At 34.8% G+C, this 18,603-nt stretch overlaps 1 protein-coding gene across 6 annotated transcripts in view; it reads left to right on the forward strand.

Moving 5' to 3' along the window:
- Window positions 1–17,500, forward strand: part of LOC142977419 (proton-coupled zinc antiporter SLC30A2-like) — a 31,662-nt gene extending 14,162 nt beyond the window's left edge. For 5 of the 6 annotated variants that reach the window (XM_076121317.1, XM_076121320.1, XM_076121331.1 and 2 more), the window contains 9 exons: window positions 10,091–10,257; window positions 10,927–11,031; window positions 12,150–12,270; window positions 12,729–12,908; window positions 13,267–13,363; window positions 13,740–13,889; window positions 14,387–14,518; window positions 14,961–15,069; window positions 15,564–17,500. In XM_076121317.1, the coding sequence (XP_075977432.1) occupies window positions 10,091–10,257; window positions 10,927–11,031; window positions 12,150–12,270; window positions 12,729–12,908; window positions 13,267–13,363; window positions 13,740–13,889; window positions 14,387–14,518; window positions 14,961–15,069; window positions 15,564–15,709 (1,207 nt within the window). In that variant the 3' untranslated portion in view covers window positions 15,710–17,500. Of the gene's footprint in view, window positions 1–1,268; window positions 1,556–10,090; window positions 10,258–10,926; window positions 11,032–12,149; window positions 12,271–12,728; window positions 12,909–13,266; window positions 13,364–13,739; window positions 13,890–14,386; window positions 14,519–14,960; window positions 15,070–15,563 lie in introns of those variants that run through there. The other variant, XM_076121341.1, reaches the window with a different exon arrangement.
- The last annotated feature ends 1,103 nt before the right edge of the window (window positions 17,501–18,603 follow it).

Genomic DNA, 18,603 nt, shown 5'->3' on the forward strand with positions numbered 1-18,603 from the left:
CCCAGTATGAATTAACCTATTTTACGTAATTTCATATGCAATAATGATGACATAAAAACCTGTACTCTTTTTGCCCGAATTCTGCGGTTAAATAAAAAATAGTAGCTAATTAATATTTAATGGTCTTGGTAATGGCCCTGCTGATATAATATCAAGATTGTCTAACAGTTAATTGATTATTACGGTTGAAAGGTGGAATTTTAATAATTTACTTTAAATAGTATGAAGTTTTGCAGAGTGATTGCAACGGTCATTACTTACTGTACCGGATTCGATACGGAAAATTGAAATTGTCGCTAATAGATTTAAAGTTTTTCAGGGCCAAGATTATTCTGATTATTTTCTTTATTGCCGGAACGAGGATTGTTCTAGACAATATTATTATTTATATTAAAATTATGCAGACTATATATTTCTATTCAATTTCTTTAACGTTTTGCAGTCCGGTCGTTCGAAACATCAGGAAAAAAAGGTATCATAACCTTTAAATATTTTCGTTGCGTTTAAGACCTGTTCAGCAATTTAGTATGTCTATTCTATCGTTATCTACTGAAATGGCCGCAGTATAAAAGTATTAAAATTATCTTCTAGGCAAGGGTATCCAAAATGAGTGAAGAGTTGTTAGGTCTTAATCGAGTGATCCTGGCAAATGCACGCTTCGGTAAAATTATATAAAATATTTCAAAATCCCGGATAAAACTAAGTTTAAATACTTTCCAATTATTAACTATAGAGAAATATAGCTGAACTGATAAATGAAACACTAAAACACTATCAGGATCGTAAAATTACTGTTATCAATGAGGTCATGACGTTATACTTGATTTTACAGGATATTTGTTGCAATGTTTTCAATATGTTCCTATATTTACTTACTTTCTTTAACAAACATACAAACAAGAAAACATACAAAGTAAACTTAGTGATTTAGTCCCGGCTTTACCTTCAGATAAGTATTATATAGCCTATCAGGAGGAATTTTGTCACTATTTACTTTATCTGGCAAATTGGTTATCCAACACTTATTTATTAACTGCGAAACTGGTACTAGAAAATGACATTTGAACATTGTCATAAATATTTTGTAGGGTAGTCGTAAATAAAAAGTAACTCAATGAAAGCAATTAATTTATTTAACAAGTAACAAGTATACCGTAACGAAATTAACTAGTTTCAAATGTGAAATCAAATAAAACAATTAATATTGCAATCTAATTAGCTGCTTCCTTCATTCGCGTAGTTTCGTGTGTAGTGTTACAACGAAAACATCACGATATACCTACAAGTAAACAGATTCTAATATCAAGTTTATATCAGTCTGCTGTATTACTGCATTTATCTACCTACTACTGTGCAAGGAGTGGTGGCACTTAACTTTAAAGATAACGCAGCTATATCTATTAGATTCAAATTAGTACTCGCTCGGTTTCCCCGCCAATATGACAGTTTGACATTACAAACGTCAAATCGTAAAATTCCATTTTCAAAAAAGTGTGGTGCAGTGCGTGTGTTATTTTTTATTTTTAAACATGGAGATCAAAGAGCCTTTGCTGCAGTAAGTTCTTTTTTTATTTGAAAAAATAATTCTATGCGCGTTCGGAAATGCGTTTATTGTTTTTTGTTAGGAAATAGGTAGGATATGAGTTTTATGACCTTTTTTATTGATTTATTTATTGTTACGTTGCGTATAGTATTCTAACCTCGCGTGACGAGACACGTTTTGTTTGTATATTATATCTACTACGGATGTATGTACTACTATTTATTACTAGTAGTACAGAAGAACATGATAAATCAATTTTACTTTATAAAATTGATACTCAGGACAATAGGGCCTACTAAAATTTGCGTAATTTTTTTTCCATACACTTCTTTTGGGGTCAATAACCCATGTGACTTAAGAATCTTGGCCACTTGCATGCTTGATTAGAGACTAACCTTCAAAAGGGTCTGATGAAATTCTACTCTGCCGTTTTTCGTTTCATAACAGGCATTTAATCCAGCCATTCTAGATGGATGAGCTTCGTAAATGTATATCGTTTCGTCTTAGTTCCATCGTACGCTTACCAAATGTTATCCGTGAACACACATTTTTGCTTGATACTTAATCTAACTAAGATACTTAAAATGCGAAAGTTTGTATGTGTGTTTGTTACTCTTTCACTCAAACACTACACAGCTGATTTTGATAAAATTTTGTATACAGATAGTTTGTAACCTGGATTAACGCATAGGTAACTTTTTACCCCGTGAAATTATTTTACGCAGACAAAATCTTTGAACTAAGAACTAATATAAAACCTGACATACCAAAGTATCAAATAGCCTAGAACGGAATTTGATGAGCCAAGCTATTATTTGCTCTGATTCAAAACCACGTGGCGTGTGACCTTATTTGTTTACATTGAACTCGACAAATCATTAGGCACACGTGGCCATTCAAGTACCTTTCTATTTAGCCTTTATTATTTGACATTCAATATATGTACTTATTATCATGACAATGGTTTTGGTCAAAGACCTCAGACCTCAATACGTTACACATTAAGTTGACTACTAAAGGGAAACTTTAAAGATTCTAAAGTATAAGAAATTTACAACTATTGCATCATATCGTTATGATTTCATATTTACTATCTTTTCTTTCTATTGCCCTTGGTTGTTCTTCGTTCACAAAGCTACGTAAACCTCCGATACATAGCAATGATAGTCTACCGGGCCGTCAAGTGACTACCGCTATGCAAATTTCTGTACGGACGGCCCAAGACGGCTAGATTGTTAAAAAAAACGTAGTTTAAGAAACACAGCACAGCACAGCGTAGCATAGCTTGATGTTGATTTGTCACCCTTAGCATAGACTTTAGTTAGTACTGACTATCAACAAACTTGACTCATGTCACTTCTGTCTTTGTAGTATTAAACAATTTTGTCCATATGTCGTCTTGTTTAAAGTGTGCGTTACTTATTTTGTAAAGCAGTTGTCAAAGTTATTGTAATCATCAAAGTTTGAGAAAATGGATTAAGAGATGACATTCATAATTTGGTACTGTCACTAACGGTTTTATTAATCAGCGATCGTCGACACAAACACGTGTGCAAAGAATTATAAATGCTATACAGATTAGCCATTTGCTTACGTGAAAGACTAATTAAACAATTGATGTATAACAGACAGTCTTTTGCTTTAAGAAAATAGTATTTCTGTCTTGTCCTAATCCCACGTGAAGTGAGGTCAGCTCACAGTATGTTTTCTTTCTTAACGGCCAGTTTCTTACTAGGAACATAACTAGAGTAACCGCTAAAACCATTGACTTTTACTTGATGTTTGTGTATTAAAGGCAAGTCTGTTTCTTCATAAAATATAAGTAAATTCGTTTTTACAAATTTGACTGTCATTTTAACTTTATCCCTATGCTTTGGCTGTTACTTTCGATAAAGAAACTGGCCTTTAATATAGTATTGATGTCTAAAAATAAATGTGAAATTGCTATCTGTTAACTGACCTGTTTAACATAGATCAAAAATATATTTCTAATCATAAAGATAATGTCTTATAGCAGCCAAAATTATACCCAAAAATAGAGCTTGACTATGTATATTTCGAAGGTCGAGTATTACTAAGTGCGTCTTAATCGACTAGATAACGGTAATTTCACGATGCTATAAAATTATATCGATTACGTACTGTTCTGGTGCTTAGGGGCTTACTTAAATGATTTGGCTGTATCGATAATTATTTGTTGACTACTATAATGCATGTTGTGCGCACATTTGTTTTCATGCGTAACTGCCTGAGAACTTATCAGCGTGAAAAAAAAATCTAATGAGTAAATGTGTTGATGGAGACTACAAACTATCTGCTTATTTCATGAAACCCCAATTAGAAGTCTTAACCAGATTTTTTCGCATCTATGAGCGAGGGCGTAAAATAGGGCAACGCTGACGATTTCGAACTCCAAATTATGACCTTTCTTTATGAAAGGAAAAACCTTTCAACAATATGGTTTATTGACTTTCTTTCAAAACTAGCAGATTTGGTACCTTGGCAATCCATAACGATAATAACAATTTGAAACATCTTCGTACAAAAGTCATTTTAGCTTTGACACCTCTTAAAACACGTTAATCACAATTTTTGAGTCTCATTTCTCTCACTCATGCCTAACATACCTGAAGTTCGTCATTTGCACTAAGTTAATCAAAGAATTCAAGTGCATCATGTCTGTCCTATTGTCTATAGATTAAATAATACTTAATGTGAATGGCACGTGCATATAATACACTTGTACATTTAACTAGGTACTATGATATTGAACAATTAATACTTACTCTCTCACGGTATTCTCGTGTTGTGTTTCCAAACATGGTAGAATTACGACTCCTGATTTGTTATTAATAGCGTGGAAAATTCGTTAATTCTGTTTAAACTGACTCTGTGGTCTGGCCGGCAGTGCATCCAATTGCTGATCATGAGGTTCGATTTCCGGATAGGAATAAGACCAAAGCTTGGTCTTTTGTTAGAAGTTTTGCCCTATTACATGCCACTAACAATGTTAATGCAAAACATGAGTATCTTTCATGCAACTCTGCCTGCATCTGTTTGTTTAATTTTAACCTTAAGTTTACTCTTAGAACGGAGTACTTTTTGAAGTCCTTAAAAACCGTAATTTTGCTCCAGATAGAACCGCGACAACGCAGAAAGCATGTATAGTTATGAGTCAAACCATTGCTGTTTCCTCTGTACAAGAATATCCCATGGTATCAGATGACTGTTCTTCTCAAGACTTCTCGTATATTCTCTACTTTAATAAATCACAACATCCGTCCCACTGTCAAATTAACCCACCTGCCAAGCTTGGAGAGAATACAAACTGTCATATTATTGTAATATCAATTGTCAGCTCGTAATCATACTGATTGTCTTCACTTCCTGTGTACTTGTGCAATTAAAGCATTTGTGTGGAGATAAGATGACAGGTACCTATTGCATGAAGAATACTAATTTTGAATTGAGCCCCTAGCAACAGATCTGGTCTGTAAAACTTTTCATTCGACACAAAAATCTTTGAATTTTGTGCAGAAATTAGCGTTTTTACTTTATTTTTGAATCGGTCAATGGACAAACACACAAACTATTGAAAAAACAAATTTTAGGGACAATCTTATAAAGGTTACATGTGGGAAACTTTACGGGTAAAAAAACTTTAAGGACCCACTTTTTCCTTTGCCAGTTTTCATCTACCCTTCTTTCCAATTTTCCAAAAGAGTTTGTTAGTAAATATGTAGGAATTTGATGGAGATATTGTTGTTTAAGTGCTGAAGATTCTTTTTTTGCATCAATTTTCAATTCAGAGAGACATGGAGTATTCAAAAAAGGGTGTTTTAGACCTTACATTATCACGATAGCCCAAGTTTTGTATCCAGAGTACTTCTAAACCAGACGTACTCAACAATCAGTGTTTCGGGTCTTACTCAAATGACCATTTATTCCTTATCAAAATCATTCACAGGAAACCATCACCCCCATATTTCAAGGTCACCTTACATATTGTTCAGTAGGTCGTTAAACCCAGTAGTACTCCGATATTCAACATTAACGACGATTAAGATAAGCCATATCTCTTAATACGGGGAATCAGGTAGGTAGATACGAGTTTATTTGTTAATAAGATATGATCGGTGGGAATGTCTGTTTGTGTTAAATTGGTGCCGATTTTTTGGTGTATTTTTGTAGTTGTGTGTTTGTACCGGAAATTGAATCAGGTTATTTGGGTTGTGGAGTGTGGTAGTCGTGAATTTAGGCAAATAGTTTATCAATGAAGTGCGATAGTAACGTAGACTGTCAAAGGTAGACTGGCAGAGAATGCCTCAGACATTAAGTTTGCCTGTATGCACTTTACGTACCTGTATGAAGTGATAAATAAAATAAATAAATATGTAACTATCCTTTTATTTTAAGATGCTTGTGATACGCAAATCTTTTATTTTCTTTATTGAGGAACACCTTCTCGAGAAGCTAAGACACCCAAATCCCTCACCGTGTTTCTTTAGTTGACAGGCCTTAAGTCGAATACGCAGACTCAATAAGGGTTGAGAACTACTTTAAGTAGGTACTGATATAATTACTTTTACGAATGCAAGTGTTCAGTACAATAAAGATACAAAAAAAATTATAGATAAAGCTATTCAAATTATCTTTAATAATTGGACATCGCCAAATATTAAACTTACACAATAGCAGCACGCTATAAACAATATATTTAATCAATAGATAATATTATTAGCTGAAGATAAGTACAATGTAACAATTGTAAGTAACATGATAGTAGCATGTTTTACATGTTAATATGACACTGTTACAATGATTTAATTATCTTTTGATTGTGTTCAATAGAATCATTTTTAGAATTGAGGTATAGTATTTATATATGAGTAATAGCTATAGTTTTAAAGTGATTCTCTTGTTGATCAGACCATGTTAGTTTTTCTTAAATTCCATTGAAAATTGTGCTGATACTGTACCCCAGTAAAGTCAGCAGCATAGTGGGCACACCGACGGATGTACTACCGTTTCAAACACGAGGTGTCTACAAGATTAACTGCAGCTGCGGTAGTTCCTACGTAGGCCATTCCATTATTTTTTAATCTTAAAGAGAGTAGTGTCTTGGTTTTTAGGTCCGGTATATTAAAACAAATAACAGCTATTAAACTGTAATGATTGTAACTGCGTAAAGTTCATACACACAAGTTATCTTTCTACCTATCCGTATCTTTCCGGGATTAATACGTATGATTTTACAATACACTACTGCTTTATATTAACCCTTTTCCTAACACTAGCCTATAAACATAGCTGGAGTGGGATCAAAAGTTTAGCAGTTTGAATTTCATCAATGAATACCCATTCAGAAAGTCACGTGTTCCCACTTAACATAATACCACCAATTTGCCGACCGCGGGCGACGCCGCGTGCTCTCTATAGTGCTAAATAAACATCGCTGTTCTAAGTGACAAACAACAGATGATTGTTTGATAGCTGCACGATAGTAAGTGCTGTGTTTTGTTCTGATTGGAATAAAGACTAGGACAGGCCAGGCGGACAGTTTGTTGCAGACAGTTTGCTTAAAATAGGTTTAGAAATAAAATACATAGAATTACACTGTCGTGCCAATCCAAAAGACTGTAAGTTGACATACAGTGTTTTTGCTTAATAGAGTCCAATCAATTCCTTTCAGTCAGTTCAATACTTGTGATCAACTGTTTTATCATTTTAACTCTTATTTGTTCAAGATAAAGCAAATAAAATAATACAGTATTAGGTTCAGAATAAGGTAAAAAAGAAAAATTTTTGGCAATCATCTCAAAGCGGGTTGTTGAAAGTTACAGTGTTTTGGTTTGGCAGGGCAGTACACCTTCTTCCCATAATGATAGGCAGAAACCAGAAAACGCCTGACGAAGGCGTGATTTTATGTACGTGTGTACAAGTTCAAGACCTGTACAAAAAAGAGTAACGCCAAGCATCTCACAACTCGCACTATTATCGTCAACTTATTATCGTCAACTCAAAACAATCACTTAATCTCAGCAGCAAACTATACGCTTAGTCAGCCACAAACTATACGCTAACTTTGCCAACAGCGTTCGCATCGCCGGGTGACCTAATAGCACAATGATAGTAAACGCGTAGATTCATACAGATTGCAACTGAAATGGGATAATAAGTTTGTTTGTACACTATGAAAGCAAATAAGCTATGATTAGGAGCAAAAATATCTCTATTTATTTCCGTTAAGTACCTATTTAGTGGCATATGACGTACATCTATACTAATATTAGAAAGCTGAAGAGTTTGTTTGTTTGTTTGAATGTTTGTTTGTATGATTGTTTGTTTGTTTGAACGCGCTAATCTCAGGAACTACTGGTCCGATTTGAAAAAATATTTCAGTGTTAGATAGTCCATTTATCGAGGAAGGCTATAGGCTATATATCATGACGCTATGACTAATAGGAGCAGAGTAGTAATAAAAAATGTTACAAAAGCGGGAAAAATTTTGACCCATTCTCTCTAATGTGACGCAAGCGAAGTTGCGCGGTCAGCTAGTTTGCTATATTTTTCTATAGGTTGGCCACAAGGAACAATTTAAAGTTAAAATTTTCGTTGCTATATTTCGATTTCGTTCACTGATGGGAATGGTATAGAATCAAGTTTAGACTGTTTCATGGAAAATGGTTTAAACAATATTTTGGAACAAAAGGCATTGTGGTAAGAAACAAGTATTCAAATATTCGTTTAACTTGGGGTAGACTTTTCCGATCCCGAGGCCTTTGACTGATGCCGCCGTGTCATTAAAAACAACTACCGTTTCAAAGTACTGTCTATTTACTTGCTGAAAAAGAATTTACTAGAAACAATTATTGTTTTCAAATTACATTAATTAACATTCAATAATATTGACTAAATCAATGACCTATAAGTGATTCAACGACCTGACAATTATATGTACACTTCTACAAGACAATTAACAGAAGTAATTACTCGTATAATTAAATACTTACTTGTGTGTGTTTGTTTTTTAAGTTAAAATTGGGTGATTGGTGAACCGATAGTTTTATTTATTGGTCTAGAATGATTCTAGATTGAATGTAATTGTATCTGTCTGTGTTTTCTTTTATCTTATTTTATATATCTCTTTGTGATGTTGGTATTGGAATCAACAAATTGATTCTCCTGACTTGGTATATCAGCTGTCGTAGGTATTACTGTATTTTGTTTGTTACTTTTTCTTTAACATTATTATTTTGTGTAAAATTTGGTTTTATTAATCTGCGGATGACGAGATCCCGTATTCCCGATTGAACATAAGTGTTATAGATCGAAGAGTGATTCAAGATGTGGGGTTTATCTTTATGGAGACTAGACTCACGGTAACAGCTCTGTCTTGATAGACCTGTGAATGTTCAGATGTTGACAATACTGCCTTTTGTACCCCATTTTTGTCGTCATACAGCTTCTATGTTCTCCTGTGTCGTTTTCAAAATTGGGTCCCATAGTTACGACAATCTGAGTTCTAAACGCCAATTATGGTCACCGGCCTTTGCATGATAGGGTACTACTAGTCCATCCAGCTTACTTCTTATGAAATGTCCAACTCGACACATCGAATACTCTACTGTTTGTTTGTTAGACGTATGGTTAGTGGCCAACCTAGAGTCAAAGTTGTTCAAGCCGCCCGAGAGGCTTTTGACGTGGTTTAATGACTGTTATCTTTGTAGACAACAACCGGGACCGATTTTTAACGTGCCCTCCGAAGCACGGAGAATAATATTAATAATACTCTACTTCAGATATAATATTAGTTTGAATATGAAGTCTCAAAGAATGTCACTAGCTCAAACCGTCGCCGTCGTCATGAAGTAAATATGTGTGATACAACACACTGTATAATTAGACACAGGTTCTTACGCTATTACAGTTAATTGGCGACACGTGCACATCTGATAACAAGCTGTGAGATTTCTATGATTGTATTGTATTGTATTGTTCCTTAATACTGAGAAGAGAGCGCTTAGGTAACTATTTAAGAAGGTACTGCTTAAGAATACTTCTTTTTGTAACCCATTATTGTCGCAATGCTGGGTAAGGAACTTCTCCTGAATTAAGGAATGGGCCTTGAGTTAAGAGAAACCACTGCTAAATTTGAGTTCCGAAAAACACGGTTAAGTAGATATTGACACTGACACTTGACCGATTGTATGTAACATATAGTTGAGATTAATGCTTTTTTTTACACCTTTTTCGTTTAGAGTTGACGCCATATATTAATCTACCATTAAATTCATGTAGTGAAAAAAAATAAAGAAATATAGCAACACTGGGTAAAGTAAAAAAAGTAATTAATTAAAGTAAAATTTAGAATTAAGATCTCACTCCTACAATATCGAGTATTAAAAAATTATGTATCAGCGACTTATTACCAGACTTTTTTGATTCGTTTACTGTGAAAATCTCGCCTCTCACATTTCCCTACAAGGAAAACAGAGACAACATACCATTACAATTAAGACTCATTTGTTAATTCTCTTGTTCCAGGTTCAAGGACTCGAACGTGACATACGGCACGGACAGTCCGGCGCGGGGTCGCCGCGTCATATTCTGTGTTCACGGGAACCCGTCCACCGGCTGTTGTGCCGTTATAGAGTCTAATGTCGACGGAGACGATGGGGAGAGGAGAAATGGAAGCATCACTGAGGTGGAAAGTAAGTAGATTGTGATCTTAGAGTTACTTTTGTGTCGCGGGGACTTTTACAAACATACAAACAACGGACAGAATGTACAATTAGCTCCGCGTCAAGCATTCGTTCATCCCACAAATATTTGTTACGTGTGGGAATCGAACCCATGATATCTCGACGCACTTTCAGTGGCGTTGCGACCACCTTAACCACTACGCCTCAGAGCCCGTCGAATTTTATGAGGATGAATTAAGGCTAAATACTGAAAAACGTACATATGTTAAATGAGGTATTCATTATGTTGCTAAAATACACGGCACTGAAAAAGACACCATACATTTAAATTACACTTAATTTTAAGTGGTTTTGTCGTCAGGCGGTAGAACTATAGTAATATTCAGTATGGCCATTAGTGTTCTAGAAACGAAAATTGTCTTCAATTGGAATTTTCGTTGTTGGTTTAATAACTTGTCGTAAATAAAGACAATTTGTGTACTAAGATACTATGGAAAAACCATATTAGGGAAACGAATGGATAGCCAAAGATGGTCATTATGGTAGATAGGTATTAGTTGTTGGCAATAAATAGTGCCAGATTAATGTATTTCTATTTTTCGTTTAAAGAAGCAGTATTGTTTGTTATTATAAAAACTACATTAGTATATTAATATTGTTATATTGTTTTCGTTGCAGGACATTGCCACAGATCGAGGAACGAGGAGGTGGACAAGAGGGCGCGGAGAAAGCTGATCATAGCCAGTATATTATGTGTTATATTCATGATTGGAGAAATTGTTGGTAAGGAAACATTTTCTTTATATTTCACCAATTCTTCTACGCTTTATGTACCTACAGTCAGCCCCAAGAGTCGCTGACATATTCAACCTTTCGAAAGCCTTTATTCTGTAGCTTGCCATCGACCCTTGCTAAATTGCCGCAGCCTTCTTTAACAGTAGAGTCAGTTTAGTGTATTTCATAACATAACGCTGAGAGTTCTTTATATATTAATGAAACCTTTAGTTTCGTAATTTAGATCTAACTTTATTCGAGTATATAATAATTTGAAGAACCATTTTTTATGTATCATTAAAATCGATTGATTTGGTTAGATCTTACTTTATACGTATAAGTATGTAAGTAATCTTTTGAAAGAACGAAGTGACTCGAAAATTTTGAGTGTTAGGTTGTTACAATTTAGTAATGTTATTTATTCGATTAATATAATAATTCTTATTATCAGTCTGATTTAGTCAACCGTCGAAAGTAAATATCCTCTAGTAAATTCATAAACTTTATATTACCTATTTTGATAACTCGATAACAAGCGATTGTCAAATTGCGGTACAAATTTTGCAACTGCCGAACACAAAATTGCGTTTATACGAAAACAATCGTTTATATAATGTGGCACTTGACCAATGAGTAAAATGTAGGTTATCAGATATATGGCGCATAGCCAATGTTATATTGTTTAAAAGGGCTTTATGTAATTGTGATTGAGGAGAGAATACTAATGGTGGACAGTTTCTGTTGAATAATGTCCTAGATAGACTCCTTTTGACCTCGAGGTACATTATTATGATCTGCTACTATGCATAATATATACATATGCACTATGGCATAATCATTGAAACATTGGAATGATCTGTGATACATGAAAGAAAAAAAAAATTTTTCTGGTGTAGATTCATGAAGTATTAGGAAACGCTAAGTTGGTCTTGAGCACAAGTCTGTAGAAAAGCAGTCTAAAGATAATTTATGACTTACAGATAAGCCTGTGACATATTTTAGTACATTTGTCTAGTTTAACGTCCACAAATCTCAACTGTTTATAACATTAATTCCTGAACTAAATGTAATGTTATTTTGTATTAATTTGGAACTGAATTAACAATATGCTGTCTTGTTATTTCTAGGTGGTTATTTATCAAAGAGTCTGGCCATCGCCACGGATGCTGCGCATCTGCTCACAGACTTCGCCAGTTTCATGATATCACTGTTCTCGATATGGGTTGGCAGCAGGCCTGCTACGCAAAGGTAAGAATTTATTACATTCGTTTCTATAGAATACTACTAACCCTTTCTATGACGTAATGACACTTAATAAGACTGGATTCAAGCCCGGGTCACGTCAAAAAGATATCAATACATATAGTTTTTCTGATCCCACATGCCCCGTGGTTTGGATAGCACTTAAAATCAGTCCTACACTTGTCTCACCTTTTACCAGTCGTGTTAGTTACACCGGGTTACGAAAGTGATGAGATACACAGTGTCAACGACTTTGTACGACTGCAGTTCCATATCACAAAAAATATAAAGACCTTATAAAGTTTTGGCGCCGAGAAGAAAGTGTTGTGTGCAATTTGCACACAACACTACGCTGTTTGCAGTCGACTGCAGTCTGCAGTTCGTTTCAGTCTTAATCAACTGCAAAACTAATCTTTTAGTTTAGTCCTTTAATCAATTATATTTATTTAACTGTTTATTTTCAGGATGCCCTTCGGTTGGTACCGTGCCGAAGTGATAGGAGCTCTGACGTCAGTGCTGCTTATTTGGGTGGTGACTGGTATATTAGTGTTCTTGGCGGTACAGCGAGTGATATACAGGGAGTTTGAAATCGACGCCACTGTGATGTTGATCACCTCTGCTATTGGTGTAGGAGTTAATCTTATGTGAGTAAAAACATACTCTAGAACAGCATATTCTTCAACCTAGAGTAATCGTGTGGGAATCGAATACGACGCGACGCAATGGTAGCGACGTGGCGACCTAAACCGTCTCACACTCAGTGGGCTTATTTTTAACTAGAGGCCGCCCGCGACTTTGTCCGCGTGGAAACTCCCAATCCCTCGGGAACTCCGGGATAAAAAGTAGCCTATGCGTTATTCTGCATTTGCAGTTACTTCAGTAGTATTTGCGAGAAAGAGTAACAAACATTCATACATACATACATTCTCACAAACTTTCGCATTTATAATATTAGTAGGATATTAAATAAACATTGTATTTTATTAATATGTATGTTTCCAGTATGGGCCTGACGCTGCATCAGCACGGACACAGTCACGGTGGTGGCGGCGGCCATGGACACTCTCACGGTGGCAGCAACCCTGTACTCAATAACAAGGTAACTGTTCGTAGTTTTAAGTCTAGGTCGTGGCATGGTCTTGTCGACCTCACGCAAGCTGTAAACCAAAATGGCTTATAAATTCGTTGTGTTGTTTGACAAATTGTACCTTTTATAGAAAAGTTTATAGTTTGAAAAAGATTCTGAAAGCGTGTAAGATAAAATTGTCAATTATGCCAAATGAATTGAAATTAATAAATATTTGTTTCAATTTAAATTGAAAAAAGTATGTTAGTGTACGAGACAAAATATATTTACTATTGCCACTTCCAATAACGTAAAACAAAGTAATAAACTTCCCATGCCCGTAGTTGTATAACAACGCCATCTACTGTCCTTTCCTACAAACACTGACCACTAGATGTCGCTATTACAGAAAGACTCTTCAGACGTGGAGAGCTCAACATCGCACTCTCACGAACACCACCGAGAGAACATCAACGTCAGAGCCGCCTTCATACACGTGTTGGGAGACTTCCTACAAAGCTTCGGAGTGCTGGTCGCCGCTATTGTTATTTATTTTGAGGTAAATCTTCTGCCTTTTATGTGTTCCTAGTACATTGGTAATGATAGCAGGTAAAAGTTACTATTTAAGCTGTATATGGTATTGAAATATACGACCCCGTTTCGCCATTAACAATGTTAGTCCCATGTAGTAGGAGGTGAGTCTATTGCCATACACCGATCATGTTACATGTCTTTATGCTACTATTGAAAAATATTCTAATAAAAATGAGAAAAGTATATTGGACGGGCACGTAACCCATCTCTACTCGCAACGTAATTGGGAAATGTCCTAATATATATTAGGAAATTTCATTACCACTTTACCCTACCTTGAATCTTAGTTGTGATAAGCAGTCTTTTACACTACCGACCCGACCACAGAGACAAATCGATCGAATATCGGTCTATCGACCAGCAAAATGACTACAAAATATTCTTTAACAAAGATTCTAACATGGTAAGTCTATGCGTTTAAGATCCGTTATATGTATGCATGTTACGTTTTTATGTTTACAGCCAAGCTGGGACCTAGTGGACCCGATCTGCACATTCCTGTTCTCAATCCTGGTGTTGTTCACCACATTCAATATCATTAAGGACGCGCTACTAGTACTCATGGAGGGCTCGCCTAGAGGCCTCGACTTCCAGGTAATATACCAGGACTACCTTATTAAGGAAGATGGCAAATGACAAATATATGAGTGTAATTGATCACCATGGTGGTTAAACTCCACTACTAACTACTAGGCCGGGGCAAGTGGGATGTCGACGGATGGCTACAAATTTTTACAACTCTTGGTTTGATTAGTATATTGTGACGTTATGGACCTTATGGCAATTTTAAAAAGAAAGAAATAAGATACATTTTGACATCATAGACTAAACTGGTGTGGCGTACGGATCCAATACATGCTTTTAGGAAGCATGTCTTAAAATAAATTGCAGTCTCATCAATCATTTGTCATATAGCCGTACAAAGACTAACGTTTTAGCGACTCTTCGTCTAAAAGGCACTCTGTATGCAATATTCCTGCATTATTTTTCCACATAAGTATGAATAACTACTTATATATTGTTTGATGTATTACAGGAGGTAGCCAACACATTCCTAAGTCTGCCGGGCGTGGTTCGTATCCACAACCTGCGCATGTGGGCCCTTTCTTTGGACAAGACTGCTCTATCCGCGCATCTGGCTATCAGTGAGTATAATAACTACTATAATTTTCAGATGAAAGGCTGTTCAATATTTTGTAAGCGCAAAATTATTCTTCCTTTTTGGGTTTGAAGAGGGATTTTATCTTTGTAGGTTGCCGGGTCTTGAACAATTTTTTGCTAAATTCCAACAAAATTGTGCAAGCTTTATAGACGGACTGAAGGGCTTTCACATTTATAATGAATATTATGTATAGACTTTAGCTATCTGCCACTAATCAGTAACTATGAAGTAGTAGTTTTATATTTATTACTTGATTAAACGTTTTGGAATGTAATAAATCATTGAGTACAAGCTTCATCCAAAGTATTTAAAATAATAATATGTGGATAACTTTGTGAGCTACACATTTGCATAAAAATGATTGTTAATATACCTTATTAAGTTAAAACTATGTTTGTTTCCCGATAAATAAAAAATATTAAAATTTCAATAGCTTGTAGCGTCACCTGTTCTAAACAAACACATTTACCTCTCCAGGGAGCGGAGTAAGTCCACAGAAGGTTCTGGAAGAGGCCACCCGGCTGGTGCACGACAAGTACAACTTCTTCGAGATGACGCTGCAGATCGAGGAGTTCTCCGACGGCATGGAGGACTGCAGCCAGTGTAAGATGCCTCAGTCTTAGTTCTGTACTGTACTGGCGTCGTGATGAGGGGAGAAGGGGTTAGCTTTTGACTAGTGCCTTAAAGGAGGGGAGAGTATACGCTATCCGGGTGTGTAAATCAGGAGAAAATGGCGTGTTATACGGTTACTGTTTTCTTAAATCAGTGGCGGAGGAAAGACGCTGGCTATATTCTGGAATGCTGATAGCTCAAATTTTAAAATTTCTGAAAAGCTTGAGGTAGTACTCAAATTCTTTTATATTTATGGGATTGGGGCTTTAAAAGATATCTAGTAGTGACAGATTGATGTCCCAAAGAGTTAAGTACAGTGACCTTTAATCTCTGACTAAAGAAACTAGTTAACTTTTACTGCTCAAATTGATACAAGTTGTCACATTTTGCGTTAGTCAAGTTGGCTAAATTCAATACAAAAAAGTGCCTTATATTACAATTAAATTTACACTATCTTTATGTATTTGATAAAAGCTTCCCCCTTCTCCTTGTCATGCCTGTAGTAACGTATAATGTAGACGAAGTAAGCGTGTGCGTGCACGTTCAGTATTTATTATTTAGATAGAAACACAACCACCTCGTGTAATTACTTAGATATTATATTTAGAATACAAACACAGCATATACTGACTTAAGAAAACATTAATATATTGAAAGTTAAATATCTTATTAAATAGATTCGGCTTAGAACCACGAATTATACACAAGTGTTCAAATAGCAAGCAAAAGTTTGAAAGGTAAAGAGTTCCAATCCCATACGGTGTATCAGGTACTGATGGTAGAAATCAAAAACTACACTAAAAATGAAAAGTTAGTAAACAGTAAACGTTATTCTAACAAAATTGTTTCTTTCTATTAAAGGTTCATAAGTTCTTAAGTTAGTATATGAAGTGTTTGGTAGAACCAAATCGGCGGGGCTATTCCCGCAGTACAACTTGTATACTTATTTAGTCGGAAAGGAGACACAAAAAACTATATTCCACCGTAAAGTTTTCTTTTCATTTAAGAAAATAACTAACTAGGCCTTATACCCATTACTTTCCCACTGGTGGGCAAGGGTCTCCTCCCGAGGGGTTAGACTTTCAGTCCACCACGTTGGCCAAATGCTGGTTGGAGATCTTAATAGACATTTACAAGGTGTTAAATACTGAATTTTGGTTGAACCTTTGTATGAAATGTTTTAACCAAACTAATAGTAACCATTTTCCGACTAAACCTGTATAATAAGCGCTGAATCACAAATGTATTTCACAAATCAATGATATTACTAAATTCTATACACATATTCAAATCGCCATTTATAATTCGGCTTATATTTAAAAGCCGAACCAAAGCTGTACACCAAAACGGCTTCCTTTTAAGCCGATTTGAATTTATGTATAGTAAAAAAGAATATTATTAGTTTGTATATAAAAGTATTGTAGTACCATAGATAATAAGTCTATGGCCAGACTTGGGAACAATACGTATAAGTTATGAGGCTAATGCCAAAAATATTATTAAAAATATTCATAAGAGGCTATGTATGAAATTAATTTTAAAAACAAAATATACAAAATTTTGGAAATATTTTAAATTACCGAATATGTACTCTGAATGGTACGTAAAGACGTTCACAAAAATCCGAATTTATAATGAAATGAAAGTATATAAATAATTATTGTTATTTATGTATACAATGTTATTTGTATATAGCGTAATTTATTAGTAAGTAGTATTTAGTATATAATAGTGATAACATGTAAACAGTTGAGTAATTTTAAGTGCTGCATTGAACAGTGAATAAATATTTTTGTGATGTACGTAGATTTTTTATAGCCCCTAATATCTATCCTATCCAATCTATTTCATTCCCATATTTATTTAGAATGTAGGTTATAGTTCGGGATATTTCCAAAAAAGTACCTGTATTAAACAGGCAACTATAAGCTGCATAAGTCTGTGAGTTACTGATGTTCTCAATTGAGAATTTTGAGTACCTTCACCAACCGTAAACCTTGCATACAAACCTCTCTACTAAGTTATTGGGCTACAAGTACCTAGGTCTTACTAAGGATATTTTTCCCTTTTTACAATCGTACAGGTAACGATATAGCCCAATTATTGGCCTACTATCACGAACAGAGGAAGTCTATCGGTAGTGATAATAAAGGAGTCACGATACAAGAATGAAGAAGGAAAATATACGTTTTTAAAGAAAACTAATGTCATTGGTGTTCATTGATATTGTATTTTCAATGGTAAGTATGTTATACCAAGAACGGATTTGGACATTTTGTACAAGTTGGTCAAGATGTAAAACCGTGTGTATGATATATTAGTTAATAATATATTAATTATATTGTACTCCCGTTCGACTATTCGACGAATCGCAAATCATAATAATACTATCGCAATTATGTGAACACAATTCGTGGTAGGCCTATAAAATAACCTTTTCTTTTTTCTCATACACAAAAAGTCACGCCTTTTTTTCAATATGTATGAACGTGGATGAAGCAAGAGAAGTTTGTAAGTAGCGTTCTCTGCCATAAGAAAAAGATGTGATTTTATAATTTTACAGTATTTTTTGTTCTTACATTGAAAGGTTTAATTTAAACGTAATGTTATGAACTACAGGTGCCTATTATATTATCATTAAATGATAGACCGATCAACAAAATATACCTATTGGAACATAGATAGTTTAATTGCGAACATATTTTAGAAGTCAATATGTATATTGATATTATACAGTGTCTTCCGATTGTAAAGATATAGTGTAAGATATATTTTGTGGAAGTTATAATTATTAAATGTTTTCTATTATTGATGGTGTCATATTTTATTATAGAAAGATCATCGAACGCTTAGGTTTGCATTATGTCTTTTTAAAGACACCGTTATCTAAGAGGGCTGAAGTTGG

This window comes from Anticarsia gemmatalis, chromosome 1 (assembly GCF_050436995.1).
Source record: "Anticarsia gemmatalis isolate Benzon Research Colony breed Stoneville strain chromosome 1, ilAntGemm2 primary, whole genome shotgun sequence".
Classification (NCBI taxonomy): Eukaryota; Metazoa; Arthropoda; class Insecta; order Lepidoptera; family Erebidae; genus Anticarsia; species Anticarsia gemmatalis.